General features: G+C 38.0%; 1 protein-coding gene across 3 annotated transcripts in view; it reads left to right on the top strand.

The window, feature by feature from the left end:
- Positions 1 to 10,753, top strand: part of SLC24A2 (solute carrier family 24 member 2) — a 330,161-nt gene extending 319,408 nt beyond the window's left edge. For all 3 annotated transcript variants that reach the window (XM_069088075.1, XM_069088076.1, XM_069088074.1), the window contains one exon: positions 356 to 10,753. In XM_069088075.1, the coding sequence (XP_068944176.1) occupies positions 356 to 605 (250 nt within the window). In that variant the 3' untranslated portion in view covers positions 606 to 10,753. The remainder of the gene's footprint in view (positions 1 to 355) is intronic.
- The last annotated feature ends 8,761 nt before the right edge of the window (positions 10,754 to 19,514 follow it).

Here is a 19,514-nt window from a genome sequence, read left to right as displayed (position 1 = left end):
CTTTACATTTCTACAATCATATCAAAATTAAATTTAGAAACTATTTCTAAGTTCAAATGATATTCATAAATCACTTCATGCTGTGATGGAGAATAAATGCATTGCTCATCTATAGGGTTTTTCCCCCCTTGGGGGCCTCCCCCCGCAAAAAATTGTCCTCCAATCAAAAAGAAACATAGCCATTTCCTTCCCTCACATCCAACTCAGCTCTAGCATAGTAAACCAAAAAGGACATCCCCTTCCAATGAGCTTATGACAGTCTTCATTTCTTTAAGTGTCATTTAGAACATATTTGATCAGCATATTTGCCTCTCTCCGTCCCTACCTTCTTGTCTCTGCTTCTGTTTCCTCACAGACTCCCACTGCCCTGGCTCTTATATTCTGCTATTCACAGATTCAGACCAGTAACAGTCAGCAGCAATGGTCTCTTCTGTGCCATCGTCCTCCTCTTCATCATGCTACTCTTCGTCATCATCTCCATCGCTCTCTGCAAATGGAGGATGAACAAAATCCTGGGATTTACCATGTTTGGCCTGTACTTTGGATTCCTGGTGGTCAGTGTCCTCCTGGAGGACAGAATTATCATGTGCCCCATCTCCATATAGCTGGAAAAGCCATTTCTTAAATAAATATTTGAGACAGCAATGGATGGTCCCCAATCCCTATCCTCTCTCAGCCCGGGTCCTCCACACCCCCTGAAGAAGAGGCAGCTAGCACATAGCCCTATATTTTTGTAAAGCTTATCTCCTTTACTTAAGGAGGGATGGATTCCAAGTTCACTTCATGTGCTGCTGCCTCTGTCACTGACTGTCACAGCCACACAGAAGAGACAAGGGCATTCATTTTGTGGCTTTTCTCTACTCGCCACTGACAGGTACTCCTCGCTGGTCGGAGGTACATAATGCTGTAACATGAGTTAGAAAGACAGCTATATGTATACATATATACATATAAAAACCACCAGTTTCTATGTATTGCACCTCTTTCCATACATATATTAATATATGCTTATACACACATGAAGAAAGAAGAAATATATATACACATATAAATATGTATCATTTCAGGGATAGTGCTAGTATCTGTTTAGTACCTATTTGAGGAGGGGTACCAACTTTCAGTCTGGCCTTATTGGAAAGTGTCATCTAGTGGAATTAGGGTTGGGAAAGGGAAGGATTGCCTTGAGTCACATTCTTCCCTAGAACCAACATCCAAGTTAGGCTTGTACAGACTCTTGAAATGGAAAAGGTTTTAAAAACTGTTAGAATAGCTTAGAGGAGAGGACCAGTGTTGTATTTCATAAAGACTGTGCCACCCTGTAGGTGCCCCCAAGTGCTCCTACAAACTGGTCTGAGAAGCCAGAATAGCCGTCTGCATGTGCAGAGACATCCTGGAACCCATGAGGTTCCTCAGGCTACTTAGCTGTAAGACCCAAACTGATATTTTGGAGAGGGGAATGAAAAAGAAGGTTCTCCTCCTATCACTCCAGCATGTAAGTAGACTATATGACTGCTAAATCAATTAGCTTTATTCCTAAAACAGCAAGACTATATAAACTATACCCCTGTCATTCTAATGCTCTTGCCATCATTATCATCATGAAAGGGAAAAAAAGATATTTGAGCTGTGATTGTTATCTGTAACACTTTTCCAGTAACATGAGTCCCTGCCTAGCTTGAAAACGTTTAGCTTTATGGAATGGATTGCCATCCTGAGAGAACTCTTTGGGCACATAATGCTTTTTAAAACCCTTTCAGTGTGATGATAAATGACCTTAGTGCCCAGAAAAGTCATTAGCCCTATCATAGACATGTAGTGTCAGGAGATAAATGCAGGTTAGGGCTAGACTATGCAGAGATGCTTGAGAAAATAGTGTTGAGGCTTAGCATTCTACAGTGAGGTTTCTTTCTGACCTCTGAGTTACTCTGTTCTGGGCCAAATTTCAGATCAGTATTTGGTTAAAGGTCATGCATGTCACCTGTTTTTCCACCATCAGAGCAGCCTTCAGGTATACTTCTGGCATGTACCCTTCTTGTAAGGGAAATAGATTGCTAAGGCCTACACATGACAGTTTTTCCATGCTGTTTTCAGAGCTGGTTGCGATGAGGCTCTTGTCACATGAATTTTCTCAATGTCATACGGGCTATCCATCATATTTCATTTAGTACTTTCCATCTCTAATTTATTCCTTGTGTGATTCAGCATCTCTATATAGGAGCAGAGAGGAAAGCTGACCCTCTTCCCTCCACCCCACCCCCCCCCAAAAAAAAGACAATTGGCAAACAAGAAAAGCAAGTGTTTAATTTCTCCAGAATTGTAATTGCAACAAAAGAAATAAAAAATCTGAATTCAGGATGCCCCAATATTCTTTATTCATCCCACTGGGCCTCTCTGTTGATATATATAATGTGATATATGTCGTGTCACACAACTGGGGAATCGCATATCCATTGGCCTTCATTGTGTCATGTCACTGGTATCATCAATTATTTTAATATCAACAGGTATGGAAATGCATGTGCATGATCACAGAAAGAGAGAGTATACAAGGCCTGCTGATAAGAGAGAGGAGAGGAGGGCCACCAATACCAAATCAATCGGTACTCCATAGTAACTTAAGAGTATCCAAACCCTTGTTGACAGACGGCTCTTAACAAAACTATTACACACACACACACACACACACATGCACACAATCACACTCCTAAATAGAGATTCCTACTACAAAGATAAGGAATCAAGTAAAAACCACAGACTAGTAGACAAGGCCCTCCACATTAGCTAACTTTCAAATGCCTGACATCCTCACCTTCCTTCGTATGAATGCCTTTACAAGGTGTGTGATACTAAAACATAGCATATGGTTTAAAAAGACAGGGACTTCAACTCCACCAAGGACTTCATATATTCCAGGTTGAGAGGGATACATTCTCTACAGACTCAGGGTCACAATTCCCAGAAATACTTTCCATCTAATGGGATAGCAAACTGAAGTAAACAGAGAACCAGCATCAAAGTCAGTGAAACCTAGACTCACTTCCTTCCTGGAATATATGCTGGTTCTGTGACCATGGGAAAAATCACATAATCTCTCAATTCTCTTGGCAATTCTCTATGACCCTAAGTTGCAAACCCTACATTGATCAAGAGCTGGGAATTTCCACACCAATAAGGCATCCAGGTGGCCTAATGGAAAGAGAACTGAGGAAGACCTAAGTTTGAATCTACTCTCAGACACTTCCAAGCTGTGTGACCCAGAGCAATGCCCTTAGCTTTCCTCAGTCTCATTTTTCTCATTTGTATAATTAAGGAATTGGACTTTAGGGTCCATAGAGACCCTTATAGCTTTAAATCTATGATCCTATAAAATTACACATCTGTACTAAAACAGGCACACATGGGGCGGCCAGGTAGCACAGTGAGTAAGAGCACCGGCTCCAGTGTCAGGATGACCTGGAGATCAAATCTGGGCTCGGATACTTAGCACCACACCCAGAAATAACCCAGAAATATGTAACATTGAGCAAGTTACTTAATCCCAATTGCTTTAAAAAGAAACAGGCACACACATGTGAACTCCCAAAATAAATCATTTATAGCTAAATGGGAAGGGGGGCAGGCATGAAGAAGAAAGGATGATTATTCAGACATATGACTTAATCAGTGAAACTCCCCATGTGGAAACACCCTCCACTAATTTGGGTCAACAACTTGCTTGTAATTTAGAGTCTTAGAGACTTATCTGGGGCACTTAGATGTTAAGTTACTTCCCTATGGTCACAAAGCTAGTATGTGTTCCAGAGACATCTTGAACTCAACATCCTGACCCCTTCCTGACCTTCTACCCACTATGCCGTACTGTGTCCATATATTTTGGGGTTCATAGATAAATATGCACTCTTTCTGTATGCCATACAACTATACACAAGCATTCTCTTCCTGTTCTTTCACCCCATTCTGTTGGGCCTCATTGGTGGCTTTGATTATCTCTATCTACACAGTTCAGGAAGTATTAAATGCATTAGTGGATTGTTTGATGGTTTTTACCCCCTTGGAATATCCAATCCCTCACAGTTGCTATTTTTTGGATCTATTGGGAAAATCATTATTTAGATTATTGATTAATTCTTCTATGAATGGCAGCTTTCTTCCAAAGGTTAAAGGAAAAATAACATTAGCTGGAATTTAAGCAGCATTTTGCTTGTAAAGTACTTTATAAATATTATCTCATTTAATCCTCTCAACAATCCTGAAAAGTAGGTGCTATTGTCACCATTTTATAGATGAAGAAACTGAACCAGACAGAGGTTAAGTGGCATGCCCATGGTCACATAGCTAATAAGAAGTAGAAGGGACCTTGGAAACCAATTAGTTTAATCCCTTCATTTTTCACATAAGGAAACTGAGGCCCAGGGACATGAAGTGACTCACTAAAAAGGTCACAGAGGTAAGAAGCAGTAGATAGAGGTGATACTTGAACCACCAGCCAAGACTCTTTCCATTGTATTATCAAGTCTCCTAGCCCAGGCAACCTCCTATCTCTTATTCCCCTTGTTTGTTCCCTTTTCCCACATATTCTTCCTTTAGCTTAGCCCCATTTCTACAAAAGAGCTTACTAGAGTGATGTCTCAGAGCCTTGACTTTGCTCTCTCATTCAGCAGAGAACTCTCATGTATTTGCTTGCTTTACGCCCCATCTTCTAAGTGTTGAAAAGAGTTGGATGGGGAAAGAAGACCTGTATCAAAATTGAAATGGAGTCTGGAGTAAGAAATGTAACAAGGTGGCAGCTATCTGCTTAGAGAGAAAAAATAAGAGCCACGAATCTATCCCCCTTGGTCTTCCTGTCCATCAGTATATGCATCTGTCTGCCTGTGAATCTTTGTATGTTCCCATTGACCCTACAGCCTGCATAGATGCTGTAAAATACAACTAACAGACAAAATACTCTCTACACTTTCACATTTTTATTTCACTATGACTGATGTCAATTGTAACTGTATAGAACAGGACCATCAATCATCAAAAAATTTCAGAGGAGTACAGTTAGGCATGCCTATATTTTTACAGACAAGCATGTATATTTATGCCGTCTCCATCAAGTCCTGTATTCAGTATTGAATTGAATGACCACATTATTCATTATAAGGAGAATAATGGTACAATGATTAGCCTCAATTCTATAAACATCCAGTTTTATAGCTACTCCTTACTTCAAGCTGAACTTCTTCAAAGGTTATTCCATTGGAGTTGGGGGGTTTGGGTGGTATATATTGCTACTTTAGAGACAAAATGTGTTGTCATAGCAATTGAGTAGGGAACTATTTTCATAGAGAACAATACTGAGCCATCAGGTGTATGTCTTGCTATCTGGGCTACTCTTATCAAAGCAACTGCTCATTAACAAAAGTAGAAAGAGGATTAGACTAATAGATCGATTAATTAGAAAATCTGAACAGTTTTAGGGAATACAAAGAACTTGCCATGATGGATTATAAGTCTTCATAAAGGGATAGAATTTTAATTTCTATGCTCTAAGCCTATTCCTGGACTATGAGCAACTAAGGAAACTGAAGGTCCAGCTCTTCTCATAACTAAGCCAAAGGGAGCTTTGACTTATGCATAAGATACTATTTTTCAGAAATCACAAAGGAAATGATGAATGTGTTGAACAAAATATATTCACTTAACATTGGGAGCAGTTGGTATTTCATTTAGTCTGCATGCCCTGTGTGCATGAATTTCTCCAGCAAATACCCAGGAGGGCCAACCATGCATGGAATAGGAGAAATCAACCTGCTCAAGGTTTGGCATATCATTCTTGCTATTTGTATTCTGTTTTGATATAACCTATTGTTTTCATAGGCTCAACTCAAAGGTCAAATAGTAGTAACCTCAGAAGTCATCTAGTCTATCACTATTATTTCAGGGCAAGCTCCAAAATCAAGCCAAGATAAGCTAGACATACCCTTTTTCAAAAAGACTACCAACAAGAAAATTCTACAGCTGTTCCCAAATTCTGGGACCAAAAAAATTGCCCTTAAACCCAAGCTAAATCCTTCATGCTGCAGCCCAAGTCTGTTTGTCCATATTTTACCTAGAGAAGTGATGAAGAATAGTGAGACGGTTTTCTATAATTGTCCCAAGTGAATTTTATTAAAGTTCAAAATTAAATCACTCTTCAATCTCCCTTCCTCCATGTTTAATCATCCCAGTTTCTTTAGCCTTTATTCCTGAGTCTAGATCTGGGATAAAGAAATTATGTACCCTATATAAGACTTGAAAATTACATACCACCACTCCCCTACTATGTGAGCTTTCTCTATTGAGCATTCAACTTGACTTATCACAAAATAAATGCCTTTTAAGCATTAGAGAGTAGAATGGTGGGGAGGGAGATTGAAAAATAATGTTTCAGTTCAAATATTTTAAGATGACTCTCATTGCACATTAGTTGTCTACTTTACCTAAATAGTCCTGGCTCTGTCTGGGCCATTTTCTTTTTTTTCAATCCCTTGATCATTTTATGGTTTTCCTCAAGACTTTTCAAAATTTGCCATGCTTCAGTACTGACCCATTGTTTCAGGAAAATTACACTTGATTCCTATTATTACTGTTATAGTGCCCAGCGCACTGGGACCTTGCTCATAGAACTGAATAAATATCTGTGGAATTGAATTGAAGTGATTGAATTGGATTGATGTGGAACCTCTCTAAAACAAAATTCAAAATAAGATGGGGCAGGTTGGACTTCATATAGTTCAGTTGGGAAAATATCATTAAAACCTTGTTATATGCCAAATATAGGAAGTACTCAGTAAACATTTGTTGATTTTTTTTGCTGGTTCCATGGCATTAACTCTGAGAGTAGTATGGTAGCAAAGCCCAAGGGTAGCCAAAATAACAGGAATTTCCATTCATTCAATTAATATTTGTTGAGTTCCTAGAATGCACTGAAGGAAGATTGGAACCATTCTGGGATACCACGAGATGATTCAGGGGGATGTTCAGCTGTACCATTTCAACAACAAGCAAGAAAATAAGGAAGACTACTTGCATTCAATATTGTCACTTTTTCAATATAAGCTGTTGTTTTCATAAGTTCAACTCAAAATCAGGCATTAGTAAACTCAGAAGTCATCTAATCCATCACTATTATTTCAGGGCATTAATTTCAGCATTTGCAGGATGCCACTCTTGGGGTAGGTCTGGTATGAATTAAAAACTGGTTGATGAGGATGGGGAAAAGAGAACAAAAAATGACTCTTGGGTCAACAGAGGATCAGCAAGTGGTTCTTGCATTCTGACATATTATTATTTTTTTAATTACACTTTTGTGACAAGATTTTGCATTGACATTTCAATAAAAACTATCCATAAGTGTAAAGCAAGATACTTTACTTTTAATGATGTAATGAAAAGAGAATGGGAGGGGAGGAAGATCAAATCTCCCAAAACTCTAATTCTATAGATATTAAAATGTATACACATAGATATTGCTGTATGGGTTTGGGGTAGGCAATCCCATTCCATATAATTTGGACAAATCTTAAATTTTTTCCATTATTAGATGAAATCAGAGGAATATAAATGCCTTTGAGGTTTTTTAATTATTTGTAATATTGAACTTTATATTACTCCATGAGACGTAGCTGTCTTAATTAAAGCCATAAAATAACAATAATTCAAATATTCAGGTGTTTTGAATGTAGGTATTCAACTAAATAATCCATTAGTCACTTGTCTCATAGTAATCATTGTAAACTAAGATGTGTCTTTTCTGGGGTTTTCTTCTTAATACTTTCAACTGTTGTGTAAGGTCAATCCTACTTCCTACCAATGGAATTCAAACATGTCCCACTTTCAGAGAACTCTATATGAAAATCAACTTAAAAAACAGAAAAATAAAAAATGATTTTTCACTTTACCAAACTATTTTTAATTTTTCTGAAAGAAACCATTGCCCAGTTACTTTAAATGGCACTCTCTTGGTGCATTTTAAATTTTTCAATTAAAAAAATGCAATTTAACCCACAACATTTCAAGCAAAGGATAAGAGTATGAGTAGAGGAATTAATAAATTAGCAAACATATATCAAAATATCAAAAGATCTATGACCACATCAGTAGGAGTTTTCTCTCCATTGGTATAGACCATACCCCCCTCTATGCCTTAGAAATGTTCTTTCTGAGCTACTGTGGCCAAAATAATAATAGTTGTTATTGTTTTTGTTATTGTTGTTGTTACCTGGTAACCAGTGCTTTGGCAATGAACCTCTCCAATCTTAACTAAACTGGTCCTCCAACTACAGAAACAGGATCCATCACCCAGCCCATACTCGAAGACTTTCCAGTTTGGTATAGAAACTGTCAAGTCTTATGTTCCACTGGCATGGTCTACAAGAACCCAGGGTTCACCTCCATGCTAGGATGAGGCATCAGATGGGACTTTTGCCAAGGAAATTTAAAGTAATAAGCAAATATGTCCATATATTAATGTAGTTTAAGCCTAAAAAGTTCCTTTATTTAAAATGGCAAATAGTAATTTGTGATATATCACTGTCTCTTGGTGTGTAAGATTAGTTAATCATTGTCTGGGTGGAATAGTGGGTCCAAGGGTAGGATTTAGAAGCAGGAAGACCTGAGTTTGAATCCTGCCTCAGATATTTACAAGCTGAGTGACCCACAGCAAACATTTAAATTCTCTCAGCCTCAGTTTCTCAACTTTGAAATGGGGATAATAGCATCAATCTCACAAGGTTGCTGTGAGGATCAAATAATATTATATTTACATATTTTTGCAAATCTCTAAAAATGCTACATAAATATTAGTTACTATTTATGGATCTTGTTTATGGGTACCCGATTAAAAGCAGATTTCTAAGAAAATATACTACTGACTTTCCCCCTTAATACTACAGTATCTGGCCCAGTGTATAATAGGGTCATAGCAATGAACATAATTGATTACAAGTGATAATAGTATTAAAGTTTGAACCATCCTCCCACATACCCTCCCCCACCACAGATTCATATGCACCTATATTTTCCCAACAAAACAAAAGACATTTTGTGCTAATCACAGAATTTGAATTGGAAGGGATTTCAACTGTAGTCTATTCTAGTCCAATGAATATGCAAAAAGAATGCCCACTCTATAACATATCCAATAAATGATCATGCAACCTCCTCTTTAAAACCTCCCAAGAGAGCACATTCACCATCTATCTAGGCAGCCTCTTCTACTTTGGGACAGTGTGAATTGTTAGGAAGTTTTTTTCTTGACATGGAGCCTAAATTTGCATTTTTTTCAATTTCCACCCCATTATTCCTGGTTCTGTCCTCTGAGGCCAATAGAAACCTACCTCATTACATCTTTTTGATATGATTCTTTAGTAAAAATCCCTATATAAATTGGCCTCATTTTCCAGAGTTGTCTACCACAACTTAGGGTGGAAATCCCTTCATTTCTGGGTTACAACCAGAGGTAAATATGGCTAAACTGTTACTTCCTGTTTAAATGTTTACATTAATTGAAGAGTTGGGTTAATTCAAAAGGTGAGAAGAGGTAGATAAAGAAAATTTTAACCAACCATTTCCTTTTGCTGAGAATCATCTTAGAGTATGAAGAACAACCCTATCTTGAGCAGGCAAACCCTTCAACTATCAGTATCTATCTCCCAGTTGGACCCTGTATACAAGCCCAATATGTGTCCAAAAAGTTAAGGTTGATTATTGCTTCTGCCACTAGACATAAAATCTTCAGGATCAAACTACCTTGTTTCTTAAAGCAGCCACCCCCTCAAATAGTGACCAGACAAAAAGGAAGCAAAAAATACCTTTCTGTTTCACAGATTTTCCTGAAAGCTAGCTGGTTCTCCAAGAAGAAATACTTATTAATTGGGAAAAAAATATTTAAAAAAAGAAGGTATGCATTCAAACAATGACTCAGATGTAGAAAGGAGGTCTGATCTGGACCTGTTATTTTATGGATATGGGGAAAGTCTTGTCATGAAAACACCCTCCAGTAATGCATACCATAACCATAACTTGTGGTCTTAGAGATTTGCCTGAAGACAGAGGTTGACTGACTTGACCATGGTCACCTTCGTGACTTGAATGCAGGTCTTCCTGACTTTGGCCCTCTAGCCTCTGTATCACACTGCTCAGATTCATTGGCCTAAAACTAATGAAACTATCTTGTTGATTGGCTAGTTTTGGGTACCTTAGGAATTACAAGTTGCCATTTTTATAAAGGTCCTTTTTACAAATAGATGTCTTCATATGTTTTATTTCTTTGCTTTTTTAAAAAAATATATTTTAATGTCTTTCCCCCTCAAGTGAAGTTTTTGTCATCAGTCAATTGATAAAATTATTTTGATGCCGTCCCTAATTTATGTTCCTTGCCTACATGTAAGCATTGATCATTATTCACTGGAAGATAATCTGTGTCAAAACCACTGCATTCTTTTATTCTCTACAAATAAAAATCTGTACATAGGATGAAAGCTATACTCATTTGTACATATGATACTTGAGATTCTGTGTTTCTGTCCCATGTTTCACTCCAATACAGGGAATTTCACTGCGTTCCTGTTATATTTTTCATACTAATATGTCGCCCACCTGTGTGTTACTACTTCTGATGATTATTTACTCATATAAAGGTCACTTTATGCAACTAAGTCTTCTAAATGTGAAATTATAACAGTAATAACAATAAAATACTAAAGTGATTTGTTTGGCTTCTTCTTCAGCATGGTCTGTACGTGATGTTCAGGAGTTACGGGTCTCCATTGTCGGGGTGGTGAGAGTGAAGTGAGCAGCCTAGATGCCCTAGATCTCTAGGTCCATCACTCCTCAGAATTTCACTGTTCTCAGGCCAAATGCCAGCAGTCATCAACCAAAGAGTCCCATACTCCAGAGATTTGTCCTTGGGGTCAACTTCATCAGCAAACTTGTTCTTGTCTTGCGCAGTCACATGTCCACTGATAGGAGGCTTCCTAACAGAGACAGAAGAGCCTGCGACTGCTGGCCCACATTAATGGAATGATGGATCTCATACTCAGTAAGCAATTTAGATTCCTGCTCTGCATCTTAAAGCATCTTCCCTTTGCAATTCTCCCTTCTACAAAATTATAGGAAAACTCCTTTATTTTTAAAATGCTATAAGTAGGATAGTCCCAAAGAGTAGTTATTAATAAATCAATAACAAGTTGGACATTGACTGACTGGAATGCATGATTAGAGAAGGATGTGGTTTAGTCATGTGACAGGAGCCAGAGATAATAAATGGAGTGGAGTGGATAAGTATTCCACTGGTATATTCAAATTAAAAAAAACCACACATCTTACTATGTCAGCTGAATTTTGGTGGGGAGGGGGAGGGAGAGCAGGTCTATTGAAGAAATACAGATGTGAATCACCTAAGATGAGAAGGCAGGGATAGGTTGTGATCTGTGCTGGCAGAGAGAATACCCCTGTCACTGACATCACAGATTCATTAAAGTATTGAAGATGTCATCTTGGCAAGAGGTTTCTAGTAGGGAGATTAGAAAAAATAGTGGATAGAGTACCAGGCTTGGAGTCAGGAAGACCTAAGTTCAAATCCTGCCTCAGACACTTACTAGCTGTGACCCTGGGTAAGTCACTTAACCCTGTTTACCTCAGTTTCCTCAATTGTAAAATGAGCTGGAGAAAGAAATGGCAAACAACTCTAGTATATTTGGCAAAAAAAAAACCTAAATAGGGTCATGAAGAGTCAGACACGACTGAAATGACTGAATAACAACAACAACAGTTTAGTAGAGAGCCACAGGCCTTTGGGTCTATCCCTGTTCTGGGCAATATTTTTGTCAATGACATTAGAGAAAGTATAGTATGTTTGTCAGTAGCAGATGACACAAAATTGAGAGGAATAACAAGCATACTGGATGACAAAATCAAGATTCAAAATGATGACAACAAATGAGAACACACTGACTCTTGTTAAGATGAATATATAGTAGGGATAGATGTAAAGTCTTATACTCATATTCAAAAAATCAGTTGTACAAGTACAGGATATGGGAGGCATGACTAAACAATAGCTTCTGTAAAAAGATATCCAGTGACCTAAATGGCCTCCATGTCCAATGAGATACCAGTATATGTAAAAATATCCAAAGGACTCAAGGTTTCTGGTCTTTTTAAGAACCCTTTAATTCCCTAAATAGAAATCAGAAGGTATGCAAAGAACAGGAAGCTTAGCTCAGTTCAAGAGAATGAAGTGAATTGTAGATTACACACTATAACAATTATCATTCCAAATGACTTTAGACTAAAACAGTAGATAAAGGCATTTTTGTCTTTCTCTTGCTTCAGACAGAACAAAACCTATGTGGTGAAAATACCATGTGAGAAAAGCATCAATAGCCTCTCCGGAACATCATGTTTAAGAAAGTAAAGTAAATATAGAAACAAAATTCTTGAATCCCTCTACATAAACATGTATAATAAACATAATTTTCCTCGTGGTTAGGGGCAGTCTCTAGAACTTATTGGGGATCCTGGCAAAGCCGCATGAGCTCCAGAACACATGACTGGCATGTGAGAGAGCTTTGAGTAATGGGAAAGAGAATATCCTCATCTATATTATTCCTTGGTAGTGGCCATGGGTCAGAACCAAGTGGTCTGAGACCTGGAGATCACAGGACTAGAAAATCAAAGACTCTCCTCTTTGAGGCAAGGATTAATGGAAGAAGTTTGTCATTGCCTCCCAATGCATACAGTTGTTTGTTAGGGATGTCAGCACCCATCAGAAACATCAGAAGCTAATCAAGATAATACAACAGCAGAGGTTTGGGAACAAGTCCATTGCCAACATGGTGTCACCACGCCAATGAACACTGGGTCAATGATGCCATGGTGAGCTATGATCCCTCTAACTAAAGACAAGGCAGACAGAACTACCTTCCCAACTGGGTTCATTGTGTCCAGTCAAGTACCCAAATAACCCAAGTGGCCCCCAAGCTGTCGCCAACTGGCAAAATGGTATTCTCCCATCTCAAAGCAAGAGGTTTGTCCCTGATAATCAATACCAGCATTATTATGCACCTCACTCCCAAGTTAGGTGAACAACTTCCCATGTCTGTGGGAGCCATGTCTGTGACAAACCACCTTAGAAGAGGGAAAGGTTCAGTGATTTTGAGGCTCCTGTCCCCAAAAAGACTTACCTGTTAGGAATGGACTGTTTTAGGACAAAGTTCCAACTGACCGTCTCTGGCCCTTTCCTATTCCTCAGTCCAGGGTTGAATTGGCTTCAGGGTCCTTCCTCCTTCAGAGAGTCTTACATCTTGGAGAGCCTTCTTTTCCTCTGGGATACTTCAGTTAATGCCTTCTCAGAAAGGGTTTGAGTGACCAACAGTTGATATTATTGGGAGGCACCTTGTTTTCCAATAGTATGAAGGAGGTAAAAAAAGTAGCTATATAACTATGGTGGGTGTGTATTTACTCACAAAAAAGGGGGCAAGAGGTTATCATTTTTTTCTTCTTTTATGTTTCCCCTTAGTTCTGCCTATGCCAGGGGGATTATTTAATGAATGCATTTAAATAGTAGAAGTTCTTCCAAAACAGCCTTAGCACTTTGTCTCCACAGGGGTGGAATGTGATAGGACCAGTATTCCTCTATTTCCCCACAATAGAGATTGATTTGTCCTACAAGACAACAAAGTGCCCCCAGAATCTGATTGGCCCCTGCCTCCCTTGACACAGCTTTCAGGTCACATAAGGGCATAAAAAGTCCCCCTCACATGAATATAGTAGCCCTCCAACTTGATAGATATCTAAATACCACAAGAGTAACCATACCATGACCAACTGACCAGATTCATTTCCATATGAAGACTGGGGGAGTCATAGAGAAACTAAGTATCACTAAATCCTTGTCCCATACCCTTGTTTTCTAAGGGTAAAGTAAACCTCCTAATGTTGACTGTTCAATGACTTAGACTGTACCTCATTTCATACAAACATCAAACCTAAAATCATGAGGTATTAGTATTAGACACCCTGTTAGTATTAGAGTCCTCACATCCAGAAGAAAGTAATGATAATGAGGAGATTGGAAATTTTGCTATGTAAAAATTGGTTAAGGATCTTTAGCCTAGAGAAGGGAAATTCTAGGGCTGTCTTCAAATACTTGGAAGATCATCACATTAAAGAGGTTTAATCTTATTCTGTTCAGAACTAGGAGTAATGTAAGAAATGATGAAAGGGATAATTTCAGAGAAACCTGGGAAGACTTGTATGAAATGATGAAGAATGAATTGGGTAGAACCAGGAAAACAATTTGCATGATGATAATAGCATTGTAAAGACAAATAACTTTGAAAGACTTAAAAACTCTGATCAACATAATAGCCAATCACAATTCAGAAGAATAGATAATGAAGTAAGCTCCCCATATCCTGACAGAGAGATGATAGATTCAAGGTACAGAATGAGACATATATTTTGAACAAGCATGTCTAATGACAGGAATTTTTATTAGCTAATTATTCATATTTGTTACAATTTTTTAATGAAAAGAAGGTGAAAAGGAGAGAAAATAAAATTTTGGTTGAAAAAATAAAATTATATTTTTTAAATATAAAGTTAATTAAAATTTTAAAAGAACTAAGATCAAAGAGTGGAAGTTGCAGAGTGACAGGTTTCAACTTGGTGTAAGGGAAAAACTCTCTATCCATTAGAATTATACAAAAATTAAATAGAGTGACTTGGAAGATAATGAGTTGCCTAGAAGTCTTCAAGATCATTTCTGCTTTTTTTTTTTTGCTTTTTTGGAGGGCAATTGGGGTTAAGTGACTTGCCCAAGGTCACACAGCTAGGCCTTTTTTGTGTGTGTGTTAAGTGTCTGAGGCCAGATCTAAACCCAGGTCCTCCTGACTCCGGGGCCAGTACTTTATTCTCTGCACCACCTAGCCACCCCTCAAGATCATTTCTTAAGGATATTGTAGAGAAGATTTGAGTTGAATGAGGTACCTCTGAGGTACACTCCAACTTTAAGATTTTCTGATATCTCAATAAATAGCTTCATTTTACAAATAAAGAAACAGAGGGCAAAGTTAAAGAACTCGTAGAAGTTTCATAATATAAATTAATGATAGAATAGGGACTAGAGCTTAGGAAATCTAAGGAAACTTTAGGAAATCAATCCCCTGGCCAACATTATTTTCACTATACCACACATACGTTCTCAAAAAGAGGTTAGATGGATTAAGCCATGTTTAGCACAGCTACTCCTAGAATACAGCAATTTAATGTAATCACTTGGAATGGACTTTTGGGAATTTATATTATCCCCATAACTGGAAGTTTATCCCAAGGCACTGTCCAAGGACTTCCCTTCTCTTTCCTCATTCTCTCTCTGATTTTATCAGCTCCCATAGGATGAATTATCATCTCTATGCAGATGAATAGATAGAGATAAATGGATGGATAAATGAATGAAAAAAAGCATTTATTCAACACCCATTAAGTGGCAGCCATAATGTTAGGCACTGGATATGCAAATACAAAAGTTAGCCAGACTCTGCCCTCAAGAAGGTTATGTTCTGGGCAGTTAGGTGGCACAGTGAATAGAATGCTGGCCCTGGAGTCAGGAGGACCTGGGTTCGGATCCGGCCTCAGACACAACACACACACACACACACACACACACACACACACAAACCTAGCTGTGTGACCTTGGGCAAGTCACTTAACCCCAATTGCCCACCAAAAAAAAGGTTATGTTCTAATACCTCTGCTGAGTGGGCCCTGGTGGATAAATGGAAGATGAAGCATGATCTGGGTCATCTAAATAAAGTAGGTTAGGTTAGCTCTCTCATCCACCCATCAGGACAGCTCAGTCCCAAGGCAGAATGCCAAAACTAAATGAATTAACTCCTGGTTGGGGATTGGAGGGAAGGATTTGTCTTTGAAGATACAAGTCTCAAAGATTACTCTTCTTGGTAAGGAAAAGCAGAGCACCAGCAGAAAAGATGTTTGTTTGGGGAGGCAGATGATTCCCAGCCCTATCTCTTTTCTAAGATCCAGTCCCAAATCTTCTGAGATCTATTAGATATTTTCAACTAGATGTCCCAGAGACATCTAATCTCAGTCTATCTAAAACAGAATATATTGCCTTTCCCAAAAAACTCACCATTTCAATTAGGACCACTCACTACAGCAATTTGAATGATCTCTGTGTACATTCAAGAAGTTTTATTTTCTTTTTATTTTCTTCTACCCATTTCAATTCCTACATTTGGCAAAAAAAGGCCTCTCCAAATGAGTGATTAATGTGCTAACTTGGAAACCAGCTAAAGAGTGGGAAAAAAAAATCTAAGACTTCTCTGTCCAAATGAGATTTATTAAACAATATGTCATGTAACTGACCAAGGCCTCCAAAAGACTGGAGATAGCAGGGGGTTCTTTGGTCTTCCACATCCAAGAGATCCACATCCAGAGGCATTCCTTTCCTTTGCACAAGAAACAGTTCTATTTCTGATTCATATTAGGAATGGTCCCTCCTTCTGTGGGGTTCTAGAATGGTACTATTTGTTACCTCTGTTTCCAGGCCCATGGTTTAGAATCTTTGAAATTGAATTGAAAATTGAATTTGAATTGAATTGAAAAATCTTTGAATTTGAGGATGATGAGAATGTGGGACTGGAATGTTTTCCACTTTTCTCATGGTTGACTAACAGGGTGGATGTGAAGAATTTTATGGAGAATCCCAGGTGCAATCCTTCACTTTAAAAACTTAGAATCCTTTGTTTTTCTATGGGAGAGATATCTCCTCTCTGAGTTCACATGATGGGTAACTACTGCCAAATATATATTTATGATATCACAGAATTTTTTAAGTAAAAACCTAGATTATATTATTATGTTCAAGCATAGATTCAGGCCTCGGAGAAAACCTGAACCTTCATTAGGATTCTAGTAAGGTTTCTTATACACAAAATTACATCAGAGTGACAGAGAAATAATTCATTTACATATTGCAATCTTACACATTCCTCTTAGGCTGCAAAAGGTAAAGCAATGATAAATCCATAATCCCATACTTCTTTCAGTGTCATAAAAGGTAAGTAAACGTAGTTTAAAAAAATCATAATCTCATACATCCCCTAAGGAAATAAACCTGATCAAACTCTATATATAAACTAAGGTTACAGATTAAACTACATTTTGAGGATTCATAAATAGACTGATTGAGGAAGAGGATTTATATGTCACCAAGGAGTCAAAGACAGTTGAAAATTTTCCTCTAGCTTCTTACAGAAGGAATGCTTAAGACTCTCATAGGATAGGTTTTAGTCAGATAAGTCTAACATTAAGACAGACTTTGGGGGCAGCCAGGTAGCACAGCGAGTAAGAGCACCAGCCCCAGTGTCTGGATGACCTTGGGATCAAATCTGGGCTCAGACACTTAGCACCCACCCAGAAACACCTGGCCATGTAACCTTGAGCAAGTTACTTAACCCCAATTGCTTAGGGGTGGCCAGGTGGCTCAGCAAGTAAGAGCACCAGCTCCAGTGTCGGGGTGACCTGGGGATCAAATCCGGGCTCAGATACTCAGCACCACACCCAGAAATAATAACTGGCTGTGTAATCTTGAGCAAGTTACTTAACCCCGATTGCTTATAAAAAAAAAAAAAAAGACAGACTTTGGTTAACCAAAAATTGCCAGAAAAAATGTCCCTGAGTCCCAAATAATAAAAGGAAAATCAAAAATTTCCATAACAGTTTTCTTCAAAGCTCAACTCAAGTACTGCCTCTTATAAGTGGCCCTTCCTGATCCATCTAGTTGCTAGTGTCTCTCTCTCCCCACCAAAATTACTTTTATATACTTACATTGTCATAGATTTAGAGATAAATGAAATGACCAAATGATATCTGTTCAAATTCAACACATCATAGTAATACAAGTCTATGTTCCAACAGCTGTTGCTGAAGAGGCCAAAGTTGATCAGTTCCATGAAGACCTACATCTTCTAGAAATTAGATGCCAAATTAGATGCCAAAAAAGATGCCACATTCATTATAGGGGATTGAAATGCTAAAGTAGGATATCAAAAGATAATTGGAATAACAGGCAAGTTTGCCCTTGGAACAACCCAGAAGGTAACTCTATGCATGGATATCACCAGACGGTCAATATAGAAATCCGATTGATTATATACTTTGCAGCCAAAGTTGGAGAAACTCTATACAGTCAGATAAAGAGCTAGAGCTGACTGTGGATCAAATCATGAGCTTTTTATTGCAAAATTCATACTTAAATTGAAGAAAGTAGGAAAAATAATCATCCCACATAGGTATGACCTAAATAACACCCCTTATAAATATAAAGTGGAAGTGACTAATAGATTTAAGGGATTAGATATAGTAGATAGGGTACCTGAAGAACTATAGACAGACAGTCACAATATAGGAGGCAACAACAAAAATCATTCCAAAGAAAAAGAAGAGGAAGAAAGCAAAATAGTTGTCTGATGAGGCTTTACAAACAGCTGAGGAAAGAAGGAAAGGGAAAGGCGAAAAGGAAAGATATACTTAACTGAGTGAACAGTTCCAAAGAATAGCAAGGAGTGATAAAAAGGTTTTCCTAAATGAGCAATGTAGAAAAAGAAAGAAAACAATAGAATGAGAGAGAAGAGAGCTCTTCAAGAAAATTAGAAATATCAAGGGAAAGTTTCATGAAAAAATGGGCATAATAAAAGACAAAAAATGGTAGGGATTCAACAGAAGTAGAAGAGATTGAGGTGAAAAAAATATATAAAAAGAACCAAACAAGAAATATCTTAACATCACTGATAACCACAATGGTCACTGATTTAGAGTCAGATATCCTGAAGAATGAAGTCAAATAGACCTTAGAAAGCACTCCTAACATAAGGCTAGTAGAGGTGATGGAATTCCAACTGAACTACTTGAAACCCTAAAAGATGATACTGTCAAAGTGCTGCATTTGGTATGACAGCAAATTTGGAGAACTCAACAGTGGCCACTGGATTGGAAAGGATCAGTTTACATCCCAGTATTAAAGAAAGGCAGTGCCAAAGAATGGTCAAATTACAGAACAATTGTACTCATTTCACACACCAGCAAGGTTATGCTTAAGATTCTGGAAACTAGGCTTCAGCATCATGTGAATCAAGAATTACTAGAAGTGGGACGGCCAGGTGGCTCAGCAAGTAAGAGCACCGGCTCCAGTGTCGGGATGACGGGGGATCAAATCCGGGCTCAGATACTTAGCACCACACCCAGAAATAACTGGCCATGTAACCTTGAGCAAGTTACTTAACCCCAATTGCTTAAAAAAAAAAAAGAATTACTAGAACAGGTTGTTTTTGAAGAGGTAGAGGAACTAAAGATCAAATTGCCAACATTTGCTAGATTATGGAGAAAGCGATGAAGTCCCAGAAAAACATCTACTATTGCTTCAGTGATTAGCCTTTGATTGTGTGGATAACAACAAAATGTGG

The sequence above is a fragment of the Petaurus breviceps genome, unplaced genomic scaffold, assembly GCF_028583685.1.
Source record: "Petaurus breviceps papuanus isolate PSGF00001 unplaced genomic scaffold, PetGlider_PUasm1.0 184, whole genome shotgun sequence".
Lineage (NCBI taxonomy): Eukaryota > Metazoa > Chordata > Mammalia > Diprotodontia > Petauridae > Petaurus > Petaurus breviceps.
The sequence above is the reverse complement of the archived record's forward strand: the minus strand, read 5'-3'. Positions and strand labels throughout refer to the sequence as shown.